Source organism: Lissotriton helveticus, chromosome 4_1 (genome assembly GCF_964261635.1).
Source record: "Lissotriton helveticus chromosome 4_1, aLisHel1.1, whole genome shotgun sequence".
In the NCBI taxonomy this organism is placed as follows: domain Eukaryota; kingdom Metazoa; phylum Chordata; class Amphibia; order Caudata; family Salamandridae; genus Lissotriton; species Lissotriton helveticus.
In genome coordinates this window covers 681,778,831-681,797,319 of record NC_136063.1, presented here as the reverse complement: position 1 = coordinate 681,797,319, position 18,489 = coordinate 681,778,831, and the positions used below count along the sequence as shown (strand labels likewise).

Below are 18,489 nucleotides of genomic sequence, written 5' to 3'. Positions count from 1 at the left end.
TATTTTACCGCTCTCTCCTTCTCACGCAATGCAGTACAGCGACAGTGGGTTCTGCGCAGGCATGTGTGATAGCTTTGTAAATCTGGGCCCCATTGATGATGCAAGGTTTCCATACAAGGTCCTTCTTTTGCCTCTTTCCAACATTTTGTAACTTTCATTGTAGAATTCTGTTATCAAGGGTTCATTTTTTAATTTCAGTGAACAAACAGCTGTCTGCATGACACGCTGGTGAGGAAGGCAGGCCACATCTAAATATTATACTCACTTATTTAGCTAAAATGAAACCTCATTGTCGAATTGTGTAAAGAAAACAAATCTAGCTTTGGACATCTACCCTCATGAATGAGGTTTTCTTCACGATTTTTTGCTGATACACTAATGGGATGCTGTTTATACTGACTTTTCAATAATTTGTGAACAAGCGCGGCATAATATTTTCCAAAAGTATGTGGAATATGCAAAGTATTTTATTGGGTGAGGACTGAAATGCACAATTGTTCCTTCCTATTTTTATTAAATACAGGATTCAAAAAAGTGTAGTTTGCACTAAACATCTTACAAATCTCTGGAGCTTTCACAAGTCAGACAAGTATAAGTACTATTGCACTACTTGTGCTGGGAAGCAATATTAGATACACAATAATGAGGCCTTGTGAAGTTGTGACATCACCAAAAGTCTGAGGCATAAAGAAAGTTATTTTAATGTTTATTTCCTACCATACACAAATTGTACAGCACAGAACATCATTTATTTCTCGGTCTTGATGTAAGAAATATTAATTGTGAGAAGAAACTCTATACTAACTACCCCGAAAGAAAAAAAAAGAACACATACATAATTGCTCTTTACAAAAGGGGTTTCTTTACAGCATAGATCAGTGATTCGGTAACACAAAATGTACACATTACAAAAACACATCAAGTACAAAGGAGGCAAATAAATAGGAACATACACTACGAAACGTCCTGAGCAACAGTCCACGCACAGATAAATTAACTCGAAGCCATAGGAAATTTTAATAAATACAGTGGTTTAAATTAAATTTAAATAAAATATATAACTCATTTATTAAAATAGTAGATTCAATTTTAGTTTGTGCAATGCATGAATTAATCAACAATTGTAACTTTTTAGTTTTTTTGTGAGCCAGTACAATATTTTGTAGGGGAAAACAAATATTGCCTGGCTTCCTCCAAATATTATGACTGAACATGAGACAGCTTATGTCAAACACAATGGAAAAAATAAAACACCTTTTTCTCCTGTCTAATGTCAGGTAGGACATTGAGTGATAGTGGAAATAAAAAAAAATGCTCGCCTGGCTGTATCCAGTACCACCGACCAGTTATCGCACCAAGTGCAACTGGACCAGTGGTGAATCTGGGCCGCCCTGCTGACGACAGTTCCCCTTTCATTCACCTCGTAGCACCTAAAGCTGTTGTACATGTCCTCAGAGTGGACCTCAGACAGTGTGTCCCAGTCGAAATATAAAGGTTGTCTGTAAAAAATAAACACTTTTTGTGCCACAGAAAAATGAAACACACTTGAGGCCTCGTGAGAACGTCTATAAGGAGGCACCTATGCGCAAACTTATGTGCATGTACGGAAAAGCAGTTTTGCTGGTCGTCTAGTGTCTTCTTGAAAGCAGTAACGCTGTGACATAAATACATTTGAAAAAACATTTCACAAGTTCAAACTCCCTGAAACATAGACACAGGGCCTGATAATGAATATAGGTGCTATTCATTGCACCTGATAACAGGGTTTTTTACTTATCGGGTGCGATAAATAAAAACTATTACGAGTTTCTGGGAAATAGCATGTATATTTTTGTGTTTAATGTACCAAAATCTGCATGATACAGTAAACATCCTATGCTTTTCCTCAGTTAAATTTCAGCAAATTTGGGACGGTTTGACCAATTATCGGATGTGTTAACACTCAATTTATAATTCCAAGCACTTCTCAAATAGAAGTTTTTATTCAGGGGTCAGATAATAACAAACCACTCGTAATCAGGCCCACTGCCACCCTGCACAGCCATTCATTTTCAAATGGGGTGAGAGATTTGGAAGCGAAGTAGCTACCACATCAGCCTCGAAATCAGCTCTGCTGATCCGGCTGCTTGCACAGTAGTTGGCGGGGGCACAAGGAACTTGGACGTCTAAAGAATGAGTATTAATATTTACACAAAATACTCTTACTGCTTCAATGCAATGCTACCTGCTACTATTAATTGCTGTAACAGAAGAACAGAAATACAACGCACGCCTGACCTAGAGGGAGGTTTGAGACCTTGTTCTCAAAGTCTCTCTTTCAAAATGTAAGCACTACATGCTTCTCTAATGAAGGTTTGTATAAAACGATGCTGGTGTTTAAAAGTTTCCCTGCCATGATGTGCTAGAGTATGCATGTGTGTACTGGCAATGTCCATAATGCATACAGTACTATTGCTGTACCACAGGTTAGGCTAAGTTTATTTGAATCCCACAAACTAACTTCTCTAAAATCATCCTCTAATCCCCAAATGAGGGGGAGACTTAAAGACAAGGTGCAGGAGGAGTTTTCCCCCACTATCAAGTACTATGAATTTATTAAGGTTTACCTATTTTCAGAGCACCTACTTTGAATAGTGGCTAGTCTGTAAGCTGTGGTTTTGTGCGATTTATAAACCAGTTGCAATTTTGTGATGTACAGTTTTGTATGAGAACAGTGTTAAACCCACCTTCTAATTGCAATTTAAGATATTTTAGTTAATGCTGTTGTTTTTTTAAAACCATAGAAATAAATATGTTTCTCAAGGTTCATCAGAAAGAGCTGCTGGTCCTTTCATATAGGATACCTACTGGATGTCTGCCTTGATGCAACAGAAGGCACACCTAGCCCATACAGGAAGCAGATCCCCCCTGCCACCTCTGTTGTTGTGCCCACTTCCTAGCGTTATTCAAACATGTTAAAGGAAAAGCTATGACCTTATTTGAAAAGTCTAATACATTCTTTTAGTCCACCCTAAGACTGACCAGTTCAATATTTAATAAATACGAACTATACAAGTTCTTCCTGAAGTATATACATTGAAGAGGTTGCATGTTTGGTCAACAGATGCAAAATGTTCAGGCCATCGAATCTTAGGTTGTGACCTTCCATGTGTGGGGATGTGGTACTTAGCCACACTATGTCCGATAACCTGTTCAACCTGGTAAATTTGAACTAACGTGTTAACATGAAAGCACATATTCATTTAAATTCGCATTGTTATGTTTAATTATTGCTAGTATTGAATAAACTGACCCAAATTCTTCCAAAGAGTGTGACATTCTATCGATCAACCTTGGGCACAAGATTTCTAGCGCTTCGAAATTTTGCATTTAATGGCGAAATGCTAGAATATCAAGTCCAATCACATAAAGTGCTTGAAAGAGTGAGGATGCAACAGACACAAAAACTGGATTATTCAAAAAATGGTCCTGTCTTAGAGTTAGGTTCTAGTGTAAAAGCCTCTAATTTGTGTACTGCTAACTCTTGATTTCAATCCACCTGTGGTCTTTCTACCACCATAGGCAGAAAACGGTGAAATAAATTAAACCTGCAGATTCCACTATGGATTTAAGACTTCAACCACACACCACACGTCTTTGTGTTACCATCCAACTGTAAATCAGGCCCTATGTCTTGCCAGCTCTGCTGAAGCTTGGTGTTGAAACGAGGCTGCATGTAAAGACATAGGATTACAAAGAGTGGCTACACACGAGAAGGTGAAGGAATCCAAAGGTTTTTGCCGGAAGCAGCGAGTGGCAAACATCAAAGAGTTCTGCGATTATTGGGGTCTACAAGGAGAAACTGGAATAGCCTTAGTGGGAAAAACCTAGATGTTCAGCTCAAGAAGCTCTGCCAATCATCCGGAGGATCTAAGACAAGGCACAATGTAGGGCTAGTAGAATGAGTATGGCGTACGAAAATATCCCACATGACGTCATCATACTATTAGGCAGAATTCGATCTGTGCTTTTACAAAGATTCTGCCATGAAAACCTCTTTCAACAGGCAAGTGGTTGGTATTCTTAATAGCACGCTCCTCTTTCAGATGGTATTTCGTCAAACTGAGGAAACATATATCTGCTTAGGAGTCGAAAGAAAACACAATGCTGTACCAAAAATAAAGCTCTACCATTTGCTTTCCGAAATGTTTCATACAAGTCTAGCAATATATTTCATTTACAGAATCACACCTTTCTATAGCCTTGACTTAAAAAGCGCCTGGAATATTTTACACAAATTATAAATATTGTAGGTGTCAAAATTCTGTTGAAAAGATAAAAACATAAATTTTTTGATCCCAAATAAATAAAAAATATAAAAAATAGCTGCACTCCCTTTTTTTTACATTACTGTAACACACAGAAACGAAGTACAAAAGAACAACACAAGAAAACATGAACCGAAAAAAGAGAACACCAAAAAATCAAGTGCAGTGCTGTTAGAACAGTCAGTTGGCCGATTTACTGATGATGGTCCCTCCATTGTCTGTCCAGTTGGAAACCCTTTGATAATGCGGATCTCTTAATTTCTTATTAGATGTGCCCAGTGGAGGACAATGTTAGTGCAATGGTGCAACTATATATGCAGCATGGACGTCTGCAGTGCACTCAGTCTGTAAATGCCGAAAGTATCCTCCTGGAGATCACCGTTGCTGTGTCCTGTCAAGTACCTTTAGGATTCTTTTAGACTACAGATGGATTCCCTTCACAGCTTGCTTGATGCTTTCCAGCAGTGCTTTGCATTCGGGGGAATAGTCTCTTTCAAGATTGCTGTACATGTCTGTCAAGGTGTTTACATATGCTTCAAAATTCTGTTCACAGATTGGACCCTAAACAAAGACAAAAAATACGTGTCATATATATTTTTAGCTAGTCACAAGTAAGGCCTAGTGGGAAAAGAACAGAAAGCAGCAATGAAGTGATATGGTATGTAGCATGTATACTATGCTGTAATATAGCCTTAGAGCCCGCCGTCCACCGGCCATTAAAGGCCCACTCCTTCGTTAAAGGCCGCGCCGAAGGTGAGGGCCTTTAACAAGGGAGCGGGTCTTAAATGGCTGGTAGAGCCTGCTATGGAGGGCTCTAAGACTATTAGAACATTCCGCCCCTAGAGGGTAGAATGCTCTAATTTGTAAAACAAAGGCCTCATGGAGCCCCCAGGAGTTTGAAATCCCCTCGGGCTTCATGAGGCGTTTTGTTCAGAGATACAGCTGTGAACAAACATTGGAATGTTGGTGCTCCGGGCTTCTACCGGCCATTAGAAGTGTGGCGCACTCCATTGTTTTCAATGGAGCGCTCGGTGGGCCCGATTCACAAAAGTAATCTGAAACAAAATCCTAACTTTACGACTTTTGGTATTCACAGAAGGCATTTAGGAGTACTAAAGTTAGGATTCTGTCTCAGTTAAACTTAAGTTTTGGACTTAAGTAAAACTTAAGACAAACTTAAGTTTAACTGAGACAAAATCCTAGTCGTAAATTTTAAGATTTTGTCTCCGTTAAACTTACGTTTGTCTTAAGTTTAACTTAAGACCAAAATTTAAGATTAACTGAGCAAAATCCTAACTTTAGTACTCCTAAATGCCTTCTGTGAATACCGAAAGTCGTAAAGTTAGGATTTTGTCTCAGATTACTTTTGTGAATCGGTCCCAACATTTTGATGTTCTAATATTCGATAGGACCCCAACGTAGTGCTAAGCAGGACACCAGATGTCTGCATAAGTACGAACACTTAGAATGTATGGCCAGGATAAGTGTTTAAAAGACCAGCAAAAGTTGTCAAAACTACTCAACAGCAGTGAAATATATGTGCTACGGTCACACAACATGTGTATTAACTCAGTGATAGGACACCTGGCTTGTTTGAAAGGTATAAAAAATTGTAATGTGCACATATATGTGTCAATCTCAATAAAAGTTGATAATTCAGGAGTCATTTAACAATGGTAAGTATAGTTTATTTAAGCTTATGAGTATAACCTCACAAACAGTAATGTCTGGTATTTCCTGAATAGATGAAATAACAATATCAAATGTAATTGCTTTCAGTTCTATACGGCATCATTGCAACTTATGAAGGATGTATGCTTGAATATACCATGTACATTATGTGAGCTGGAAGCAAAAAGCAGCTCAAACTCCTATTTGTGCTAGTATTTAGAGCCAAAAAAAATCATTTGTATTACAGAGCAGCACTGCCCTTTTCTAATACCAATCAGAATGAGTTTCTTGGTGCACCACCACATTCATGTCGCTTCTCATAACTTGACTGCTCTCTGCAAGCTTGCTCTAGCCAAGACATGGAAACTAAACCTGGGCATTACATATACCAATGCATGATTAAGTGAGGGAGTAGAAGAACTGAAATGAACTAGTGGCAATGTAGGCTTGTTTAACTAATAGGGCTCACTGCCCTGGTCTGAGCTATGTTGAACTGTAAATTGGGTGCACTCGGTGCAGGAAAACACAAAAGATGCAGAGTTTTTTTTTTTAAAAGGGGTTTCTAAAATCTTACTGGAATCCCTAAGATTTTGAGGAAAAGCTTGCTCATGTACGCAGTCGTGCCATGCACCAATCATGAGACCTAGTACTCTCAATGTATTTTTTCTTCTTCTCTTTTGCCAGTAACCTGTAGGGATATTCATGTTGGACAACAACCAAGAAGTAATAGTTAATTCGAATACAAAAGGTCAAAGCTTATGGAGCACTCATCACAAACATTTGGAAGCCTATAGGAGCCCTGACGATGGCCACACATCTGTTTGGGCTTTTTAAACTGCTGAAATATGTTTGCGTAAGTCATCAGATAGATGAACCATTGAACCTCATCTGATATCCGATAGACATGTTTTCTAATCATATCTGAGGTATTCAATAATAAAGGATACACATTGGGTTTACTTACATATACTTTTACTTTTATTCTGGAAACCTGCAATAATCCAGCTTGCACTTATTTTAGAACTCCGAGTATTGGTCGAGTCCACCGAGGTGGTATTTACATACCAAGGTGTGTGAAACTGCTAATGATGAAGCATGCCACAATAAGTACTAGTTTAAGTGTATTCCTCAAAATCTTAGGCATTCCTTTGGGTTTTTAAGACGCCCCTCTTTTAAAATAAATCATCAACATTTTTTGTGTGTTCTAGTTTTTTGTGGAGTAGTGTGGCTCACTGGTTAGAGGCTGCAGGGCTGAGAGCAGAAGTCAGCCCGGGACCAGGGTACAATTCCCGACGCGGCAGGGTCGTGGACCTTGGTCAGCGGACTCGATAATTCTCGCTTCGGTGCTTACTCTAATCAGGGGTTCCACTCGGCAACTCTGGGCATTAGCTTGCCTAATCTCCACAACGGCCCCACCAATTCCGGGGATGCCTGGCTCCACCTTGGGGACTCCCAGCAAGGGACCATCCCACAGGGAAAGCCAGGACGGGTTCCCCAGAGTTATACAGCGCCGGGACGCCCCGTTGCTGGGGCAGCTGTGCGCTTTACAAGTATACTACATTTACATTTAGGGAGGGTGTGTCAAGGTTGTTCACCTCTCTTTCGTTTGCTGTTTCATGGACCAGGCATAAACCAGGTCAGTGCACTCAATGTATTTATTTATTTTATTGATTTATTTAGACTTATAACGCGCAGAGCTACCCACAGTGGGTTTCCCGGCGCTAGGGATAGACTCGGGAAGGAAAAGCAGGTAATAAAGATGGAACTGATACATCAGACAGAACACTCAAAAAGCAAAGTTTTGAGTCCCTTCCGGAAACGAAGCATGTTTGTCTCCAACTTTAAAGTCACCGGTAAAGCATTCCAGAGCTTAGGGCCCAGGTGGGGAAAAGACCGACCACCCATTTTTACAAGCTTAAACCTTGGAATGATGAAATCACCATTCTCGGATGATCTCAGCATACGGTGAGGTTTATAGGGTTGCACCAAATTCTGCAAATATTTAGGCGCCGAGCCTTGCCTGATCTTAAACAGATAACACAAGGCTTTAAATTTAATGCGACTCGGAACTCTGAACCAGTGGAGATCGCGCAAGGCGTAGGCAGCAGAAGTTCTTCTTGGGACATTACAGAGGAGACGGGCAGACGCATTTTGCACCACTTGAAGAATTTTGGTTGTTGTTACGTCAGCTCCGAGATAGAGAACATTACCGTAATCCAGGAGGGAAATGACCAACGCCTGGACCACAGTTCTCTGGTAAGATATGGGCAGCATCCATAACATTTTCTGGAGCCATCTTAGAGTAACAAAACAGATGGCAGCCACCTTTGTAGCCTGCTGTCTCATGGATAGTTTTTCATCCACAAGGAATCCAAGATTACGAACTACCGCCGCTGGTGGTGGGAGCGGCCCCATATCACTAGGCCAATGCTGGGGGCCCCAGAGATCTTTATTCTTGCCCAATATCACCACTTCCGTCTTCTCCCCGTTTAGCTTAAGACAATTCCTCTGCATCCACTCGGCTACAAGCGATAAACCGAGCTTCAAAGCAGAGGGGTTGTTCCCGTCTTTGCCTGATAGGGAGAAGACGATTTGGGTGTCATCGGCGTAGGAAAATAGCGTCAACCCCGCATCCTCCACGATAGTAGCCAGGGGTTTGATATAGATGTTAAACAGTAGAGGGCTGAGTATAGACCCCTGGGGGACGCCATGCGCCGATGGACAGATGGCAGACGCTGCTGTCGCTGGAAAGTACGCCTACTAAGAAAGGAGGCAATCCAGGCTAGTGTCGAGCCTGCCACTCCTAGGGACCGGAGAGAATTCAAAGGAATGGAGTGGGACACGGTATCGAACGCGGCGCTCAAATCCAACAGGATGAGTGCAGATGTTTCCCCACGATCGATACCGTGTCGCAGACTCTCCGTAACTCCAAGGAGAGCAGTCTCGGTCGAGTGATGAGCTCGAAAGCCGGACTGGGATGGGTGCAGAAATCCAGAGCTCTCCACAAGATGATTTAACTGAGTGTTAATGTGTCTTTCCAGAATCTTCGATAGAATGGGCAGCAAGGAAATAGGTCTAAAATTAGACAAGTTGGAAGCAGCCGCACCTGCCTTCTTCAAAAGGGGCACCACCATCGCATGTTTCCAGTCCTGGGGTACATAAGATTCAATTAAAGACTTATTTAGCAGTCTCATGAGTACCTGATGGGAATTGGAATCCAATAGCTTCAAAATTTTAACAGGTAACGGGTCATGGGGAGAGCCCGATCTTACACTGTTCAAGCAGGAGAGGAAAGAGACATCATCTAACAATCGCCATTCCGTGAGCTTCACTGTGGCGAGGGAGCATTCCACTGGCAATGTAGATTCTGTCTGGAATTCCTCCACCACAGAAGGAGAACCTAGCGAGGCATAGATGCGCTCAACCTTAGCAATAAAAAACTCAGCCAAAGCTTTACATTGAACCTCATCCAATGCAGGGGGAGCTGGGGTAGTGTCTGCTCCGGTCAATTTCTTGACTACAGAGAAGAGGACGCGAGAGCTATTCTGTGCATGCATCACCATATTCACAGTATAAGCCGCTCTTGCAGTTTTACATTGCTTATGGTATCCTTTTAGGGCCTCTCTGTAGGCCACTTTCCGGGAGACAGAATATGTACGTCTCCACTTCCTTTCAAGGGCCTTACATTTTGCCCGCAAAAGTTTTAGATCATCAGAGAACCATGGCACGGGTGGACGATGAGACCCGGAGTGCTTGGATGTCAAAGGAAGCACAGTATCCACCGCATTGTTTAGCCATTGGAGTACCACGGTATTTAACTCAGTGGCGGGCAGATCAGTATCAGGAAGAGTCCCCGATAGGTATTGGTTAAACTTTGTTACATCAAGCTTACCCCACCGACGTATATGCTCATCCTTTCCGATTCTGACCCCGGCCTTGATTTTTTTGCGAGGTAAGGAAAAGTGAACCGCATAGTGATCTGACCACTCCAACGGACGAGCACTCTGTGCACGTCAAATTGAAGATTAGAAAAAATTGGATCCAGCAAATGGCCAGCAGAGTGGGTGGGACCTGAGTTGCACAGCAGAATATTAAAAACCTCAAGGTCAGAAATAAGATGTTTACTGGAAATGCAGGAAGAATCTTCAAGGTGAAGATTTAAATCACCAAGAATGGTGAAGTTAGCTGCCCTTAAAAGCAAAGGGGCTAGTGTTTCAGCTAGAGAAGACACCCAGGAATTTCCATAACCAGGGGGCCGATAAACCAAGAGACCTGTCATAGTGAATTGGGGGTTAATCGCAAGCTTAAAAAGAGCAGCTTCACATCCTTGTAAGGGAAGATCTTCAAGCTTGCAGGTATACATAGATCTAAAAATTATTGCAATGCCTCCCCCTTTACCAATGTTCCTGTCCTTTCTCAACATGGCATAGTCATAGGGAATAGCAATTGCAACATCTGGCCCGGAACTCTCATGGAGCCAGGTCTCAGTGAGAAACACAGCATCCGGCTTCTCATCAACAAAAAAATCATAAATATTACATAATTACAGTGGATGCTCAGTTTTCAGAGCAAGCAAAAAAAAAACACCCACACTGGGAACAGCACAATATTGAAGGGCAGGCAAGGTGTTTAAAGTCACTGGTTCATCTGTCACTTTGAGAGTGGCAATCCAACTTAATTTCAAAGGGAGGCGGGTTTCCCTGGCAGACATGTCAAGTCAGTGACTGCATCCACCTGCAGGGAATGAGCTGGGGGTTTCCTTGGACCCCTTTTTTCCTTTAATGGGGCACCCTCAGGAGGCACACTGATTGTGTGCTAACCTTATGCGGCCTACAGTCTGCCTCTTCGGCTATGTCTATAATATGCAGATAATACAAGTGTGCAAAGCAAATGATTCTCATATTTGTGTGGGGCTACACTCCCATGCAAATGAGGAACACCACCCTTCGGATCGTACATAACTCATTCAGTGCTATCACAAACTGTATCACAGAATGGAACAAAGAAGTGTCTATGGCCCCTTCTGTAATATCAAAGTGCCCCCGAAGCACACAAAAGGTGGACACACACACTCCTGTTACGTCCCAGAACACCTTCAATAATAGAGGCCCTGGCCTGCAATGGCATAGATCAGTACCAAGAGAAAGAAGATAATATACTTATCAATAAATGTAAAAAACCCTACTATGCGAAGAGCGTTAAGGAGACCCCAGCCAAATGAGGGAGATTTTCACAATTTTCAAGAACCTGCTTATTGAGATGCCTTGAAAACCACTTTCTGTACATAACAGAAAAACTGTGACAGCCATGTTCGTTTTCAGAGTTCAAAATAAGCAACATTGGTGATTCCACCTGCAACAATATAAGATACCAATCCATCCTTCCACCTTTACCAGGTGCTATTGAAACTGGCTATCTACCTTAATGGTGTAACTGTACCAAGCCTAATTAATAAAACAGTTCCTTTCATTGCATATTGGCACGTCACAAACATGATAAATGTTTTTTTTTCTCGAATTTTCCAATAGAGTTGTTCTTTGCTCACTGAATCATACACTAAACACCCTGCTCCTGAAAAAACACCAGCTAATTACAAACCAGTAGCTCATGAGTCTTTCTTAGGCAAACTCATTGAAAAGGAAGCTTTCGGAAAGTTATGATTTTTCATCAATCTACTGTCAGAGAGATAGAATGGATTCATACTGGAAATCAGACTAATATCCACTTGGGAAAACCTTAAAGAGTCTGTTGACACCACTGGGGTTGCTGCTCAACTGCTACTTGACCTGTAGTCAGCCTTCAACACTGTACACAACATACTATACGCCAAAGGGCTTAATGATTCTGGTTTAGAGTACTGCCTTCAACTGGATACAATTCTTTGTTAATGACAGTCCGGCGACTGTGTTGATACCACCTTTCAAACCTTCACCTTATAACAGTTCAGTTGGCATCGCTGGTGACCTACTCTCACACCATTACTCTTCAACACTTACCCAACCCCTCTTCTTGAACTTGCAAACTCATTTAACCCTAACTGATACAACTAGGCTGATGACACTCTGATCACCTTATAATGCGAACAATTGTCTCTGGTCAAAACTTCAAGACACAGTGAATACCTATGTACTGTTTAGCAATGGGTGATAGATAATCATGTCAAACCCAACCCCCCAGAGTGAGAAATACTAACACGTGGTTTTATGGCAAAACTATAACCCAATATCCTCTTAGCCACAGAAACTGGGCCAGCCACTAATACAATAGTCATAAGTAAAAACTGAGCTATTATGAACTCCAATTTCTCAATTCGTTCCCCAAGTCAACAAAGTCACTTCATAAGGATAAATCTGTGATGCTTAGTGCTGTCATATAGGATACACGTATCATTGACTCTAGTGATATCAAGATTGAATTATGCAAGTATACTTTACATTGGACTCACTTGATAATAAGTTCCCAAGAATACAGGACCCAGCTGCAAGCCATCAACCTAAATAGATGGGCCCATGTTTCAATTTTGCTCAAAGGACTACACTGGTTACCAGTTGTAAAACAAGTATCCGTTTAAAGCCGTTTGAATTGGAAATCATACAATCCATGGGGTGGGACCAGAGTTACTACTCAGACTTTGATACCAAAGGAGAAAACATAGCTCAAGAATAGCCTTACTGCCATCATTTTCTACTTACCATTAAACCTGCACAGGAGGATGCTACTTCTCAGTACAGACATTCAAATAGTTTAATAAACTGCTCAAGAATCAAACATCAATTCTGTTTCAGTAGGTCTAAAAAGTCCAGGCTTATCCAATAACGAAGGCTTAGTCCCACAACCCTGATTGGTGAGTATATGCTTCTTGCGTCCCTATTCTCACAGTTGTTTTTTTCACCACATGTATATAACATGGTGACACAAGCTGCATTAAGTGTGGAGCACACTTTCCCAGCATCACGACCAACTCCAATAATCAACACTAATTGAGGACACCACTACCACCCTTCTTCCATCCATGCACGTCAGAACAAGGGCCTACAAAGCTCTTTGTGACCTCGACGAGAGGTAGCGAAGCGTTATAAAAATGGTAAAATAGAATATAACACAGTGGTGCAATGACTGTTTGAGCAGTCAGCATAGAAAAAACTGAAACAGAAGTATATTCAGTAACAAAATGTTGCGGCTGGCATAGTTAGAGGCTTTAAAGCAAGAACGAGAAGCAGACACGCAAAGAGAGTTACACACAGAAAGACAGAGAATATCACTAGACATCTTAAACAGTGAATTTGTAAACCATTAGACAAACAAATCAGACAGACAGACAGACAGACAGACAGACAGACAGACAGACAGACAGACAGACAGATAGATAGATAGATAGATAGATAGATAGATAGATAGATAGATAGATAGATAGATAGATAGATAGATAGATAGATAGATAGATAGATAGATAGATAGATAGATAGATAAATAGATAGATAGATAGATAGATTGATAGATAGATATTGTGTTGCTGGCTTACCATTTGTGGAAGCTGGATCTCAGCAAGACTCGAGATGAGGGCTTGACTAAGACTGGCCAACTCTTTGAGCAGACTTTCGTTGTTCTGTTCTATTAGTTTATTCTCCTCTTCTATTGTTTTCAGATTGCTCTCCATCGATGTTATCTATAATGGAAAAAATTAGTTTTAACATTGAGTTTTAACAGAGTTATTAGTGATTGGGACAGAAAATGTACGTGTTATGTATGTGCATACTTAAGGGCTGTGCCTAGCAGTAGTTACACAATAATTTAGGTCTTGGCAAGCATTTATACAAAGTCTGAAGTCGGACACCTTTGTGCATGACAATGTAGTCAATTTATTCAGTAAACAATACCCACCAAATGCCACAATATCCAAACAGCATGGGTGGTGCTAATTTGTACCAAGACATTCTTTTATTATGTTTTATCACCATAGTATGTATTTCAAGGATATGGCATTTTGTTCCATTTCATTTGCCGGGGGCAGTGTTGTATGGCAACAATGAAGATTAATAGACACATATGGCTACTTGAACAAAACATTTACATTGATTTTAAGTTTTTGCTGTGTCAATAAAACATAACTGTTAAAGGACATGGAGACAAAGAGCACACACTCACAACTGATGGTGCGAAAAGCACATCAAAGCAAATGACCAACTACTGGCCAGTGTGTATATAAAGGCCAGTGTGTATTTACTGGCCAGTGTTTATAACCCTTACCTGGCGTCAATAATAATAAAAGTGACACTTAATAATAGTTTATATAAACCATAGAAACAATTATATATAGACAATATGAAATAAATTACATATATATAAAGGTTAGAAAGAAGTTTTGAGTAGGCTTTCTACTAACAAAAAACGTATCTCAGTTATGTATAACTGATGAATTTCATTGTTGTGTTGGTTATAAAATGGTAAATGTTTTGTCATTAGAAGTAGAGGTGTGCGGAATTAGTGAAATTTGAGTCCATGGAATTGCATACAAATTCCATGAGATTTTGTTGAGTTCCATGGTGGGCAGAGTGAGCATTTTGCTCTAGTGGGTACTTGGTGCCATTTCCTAGCACCATAACGTCCTATGAGGGATGCGAGAATGCATTTTCCACTAAGAAATAGCCCTGCCAAATACCAAATGCACTGACAGTGCATACCCTTCGGCGCCCTCCCTTACTCTGCAGTGATCATTGCAGAGTATGTGAGGGCGACGAACGGTATGCACTTTTAGTGCAATTGGTATTTAGTGCTGCTGTGCATACCCTTCTGTGCCCTTACATACTCTGAGTATATAATCCGTATATACTCTGTGTATGTAAGGGCATTGAGGGGTAAGCACAGCAGTGCAGTCAGTGTTTTTTAAATAGGGCCAGAAGAGGTAGCTGTCTCTCTATGTTTTAAAATCACTGCAGATTGAAGCTTAATCTGGAGTGGTTTTAAAACAAAGAGGGACTGCTCCATGATCCTCCCCTGTTTAAAAGTCAAACTGTGATTATTAATTCTGCTGGCAGAGTCGCTGAATTTATTAGTAATTGCGCATTACTAGAGTAATGCGGAATTACTCAACTCCTCCAATTTTGGCGGTGGAATAAACAATTCCTACCACCCCTAATTAGAAGCCCTACATATAACTCCACTTTAACCTTTGTTTTTTTTCATTGAATCTTGATTTCTTTAAAGGCAAGCAAATATCTTCTTACAAAATGTCTGCAGTCACCATCAGCTGACCCTGGGCCCTACACAAGCGGCCAACTCTCCTGCAGGCAATCAAGCCCTCATTAGCGGCAATGCGAGTCCAGAGGGTACGATGACGCCTGTTGGACACACAGTGGATGGCAGCACCACAGGGGGTGCGAGAGGGCTCTCAGGGATCCATCCCACAAGATCCAGAGGCTCACGGTATCCCTTTTAAACAACATCATCAATCTTCACCATTCCTGATGAAATTAAATGATGTAAAAATGCACTGGCAACCCTAATCCTTAAGTAGTGACTCTTTTTCCTCTTTTTATTTCACAAGAATGTCATATGTCATATTGATCAGAAGGACTACTGCATGCCTACAGGACAATAAATATATATTTATCTACTATGACACAGTTCCCCTAATAATCTAAGATTAAAGAGTATATCACATTGCATGTTCCTCCTCTGACCACATTTGAAGACACTCTTTTTCAGAAGCAGAAGAATGGTTTTTTTTCTAGCTGTCTGAGGAGAGGAAAGTCCATCTTAATATGATAAGATTACACCCCACTTCTCAAACACAGATTGAACATTTTTCTAGTGCTCTCAGTACCAGAGTAGGTGCAGGTGACCTCCAAAAGTGTCAAAATGCTAATCTATATAGGCCTTGTCAGGTAAGGTAAGTACATTTGGACTGGATAGAATACTGAAGTGTCCATTCAGTGAGCAAACATGATGAAAAGAGTTAGCACTATAACATGGCTGTAGTTGAATGGCTAGTATATCTATTAAGATGTAAATATTTTGCATTTGCTTTATTGGGACCTAGATAGTTCCTGTTTACACAATATCTCCCACAGTAATTTCCAAAATGTAGTGAAGCTCTTGTTAAGAGCCAATGCAAGAAGTTTTTTTGCTGAGGTAATTCTTCTGCCTTAATTAGGAACAACTCGGATCAGGAATCATGGGCTAAGACACAGTTTCAGGCTAAACTGAGAGAAATGTCCAGCCTTATAGCCTAAATGGGACCTTAACTCCATAGGCCAAACACCTTCCTACAAATTGAAGGTTCTGTTGCATCCAGATTCAATTTGCACCCTGGAAATATATTGTTGACTTTTTTGATCATAAACCATGAACATAATTCCTCTCTGCTCTTGAGTTGTTGTTTTTTGCTGCTCTTTTAAAGGTTCCTTCAACCCAAAGATGAAATTAGATTGCTACTCTAGATAACAGTCTTTACCATCACACTGCAGCTTAAAAGTAGTTCATGCCATTTTTATGCTAGATTGGTCCACATAATTAGGGTGCTGTTGTGAGAGTTTTAAAGGTAGTGATAGGCTTTTGTACTGTACGTGAACAAAGATTACTCTATATAATATTATCTCTTCATCAACAAATGCAGCAGTCTCTACAGATTTCTTAAAAGGAAAGTGTTTCAGCTTCTGGATTTAGTACATATCTGCAAATTGGGCTCCAAAGTAAGTTGAAGGCCAGACACAGTGCTCTATTTGGTGGATAGTCACAGAACCTCGGGTTCTCCTTCTCTTTCTTATGGAGAGTTCATATCAGGAAATGTTTCCAGACTGTAACTTTTTATTTAGGTTTCCAATGGTTATCACACTTTAGATTTCTTCTGAGGGTGTGCTGGAGTGGATAGAAGTTGTTGCTCTTTTTAAAAAGACTGGTGTGATCGGAAGGTTAAAAGCTCAAATAATTTTGGATTACCAAGCTTGTTTTCTTCTGAGATAAATGTAATCAATGCTTCTAAGTTGGATTATAGTAGCATTTGTTATTACCAGTATTGTTTGATGTAAATGGTGGCTAAATTAAAAACGTTATTGTCCTCAATATTTCACTTGGGTTTACCCACCTGAGAGCTGAAACACTAAAAGAAACTGAGAATACATGTAAGCAATTATCAGGAAATGCTTTGTCATGACGTTTAAGAAGTTATGTTTTGTTATGTTACCTATGTATCTAATGATTGCATGCACACAATGCAGAAGTCTGTTATGCTAATTATAAGTTTGGCCAATGAGTGATAAGGGTTGAGTGAAGACAAATAGTTCATGCACACTGAGAGCGTAAGAGGGATATTCCCCCGAACAATCTACTTCTATGATCTTGTCCACTATTTACATATTTGCAATTGAAAAATCCACAGTATTTAACAGCACACATTACAGTGAAACAAAAATCAGGAAAATTATGCCAGATTAGAGAGCTTGTTACATGTGCTGGTTGGTCAAAGGATATCATGGAGGTCGCTCATTACTGGCATATCATGCTTCTTCATGAAATGGAAGGTTTGGTCAGAGAGGACAATACTGATCTTAAATAATAGAGGAGGTTGGAAGACTAGGTGTTTCTTTGAATAGCAGGTAGTGCTGTCTTCATAGCTGATGCCTGTCACATTCATTTATTCATTTATTTTAAGAGGTTTCTATAGCACTAGACATATCACTTAGCAACCAGACAGTGCCAGCTGGTGGTAGGTAATACCTTAGCTTCAGAACATACCAAATGCTGCCTGGTATTCATGATGAATCAGATTCACCATCAATCCTCACAATCCAGGGGGGCGTGGCTTGGACGCCGTGCGGGATGGACGGTTAGGTGAGGAGCTCCTCCGCACCGGGTCATCTTCTTCTGCTTTTCCTGATGTGAAGGAAGCCGGACTTCGTCTAAAACGCCGGATTTTGGAACCGGAACATACCGCCAGCATGAGGTGTGTTTCCCCTGCTTTTATTCACCGGCATTCATGAGTTATCAGCCTTTTTGACTCTCCAGCTGCCGGGATCCGCCATTTTGGGACCTGCCTCAGTGCCGGCGGTTCTCCTGCGGACTGGTTCCTCCTCAGCGTCTTGACTTACCGGCCTCACACCAGCGGTCACTCTTGCAATTTTGGTCTTGAAAGGGGAGCGCTTGGGCGCATACTACTTCTTTATGCCCCTATTTTACCTCAGGTCGCTCTCCCTTTCTGACATGTGTCCGCCATTTTGTGATTACCACGGCTGACTGCGAGCCGCGGTCCCTGCTCCATTCCTCAAGTTTGAATGCCGTCTATACTTCTCATCTGCGGATTGCCACCTCATATCCTCCTTTGCTCTCTACGACCGGCACTTCGACTCGCCACATGTTTCTCCTTCATGGTGTGCGCTTTCCTGTGGTGACTGTCTCCTGACCACCGACCCCACCAGCATTGCTGACTGAATACCTCAGCTGCGGAGCGCTTGTCATTGGCGCGCCTCATTGTGCCCGCTTTTCACACTATGCTCACTGTGGTGTGAAGCTCACT

General features: G+C 41.0%; 1 protein-coding gene across 1 annotated transcript in view; it reads right to left on the bottom strand.

The window, feature by feature from the left end:
• Positions 1-690: 690 nt before the first annotated feature.
• ST18 (ST18 C2H2C-type zinc finger transcription factor) overlaps positions 691-18,489 on the bottom strand; it is a 184,650-nt gene continuing 166,851 nt past the window's right edge. Inside the window, exons 17-18 of the mRNA XM_078685664.1 lie at positions 13,501-13,644; positions 691-4,868 (exon numbers count right to left, since the gene is read on the bottom strand). Of these exons, the coding sequence (XP_078541790.1) occupies positions 4,728-4,868; positions 13,501-13,644 (285 nt within the window). The 3' untranslated portion in view covers positions 691-4,727. The remainder of the gene's footprint in view (positions 4,869-13,500; positions 13,645-18,489) is intronic.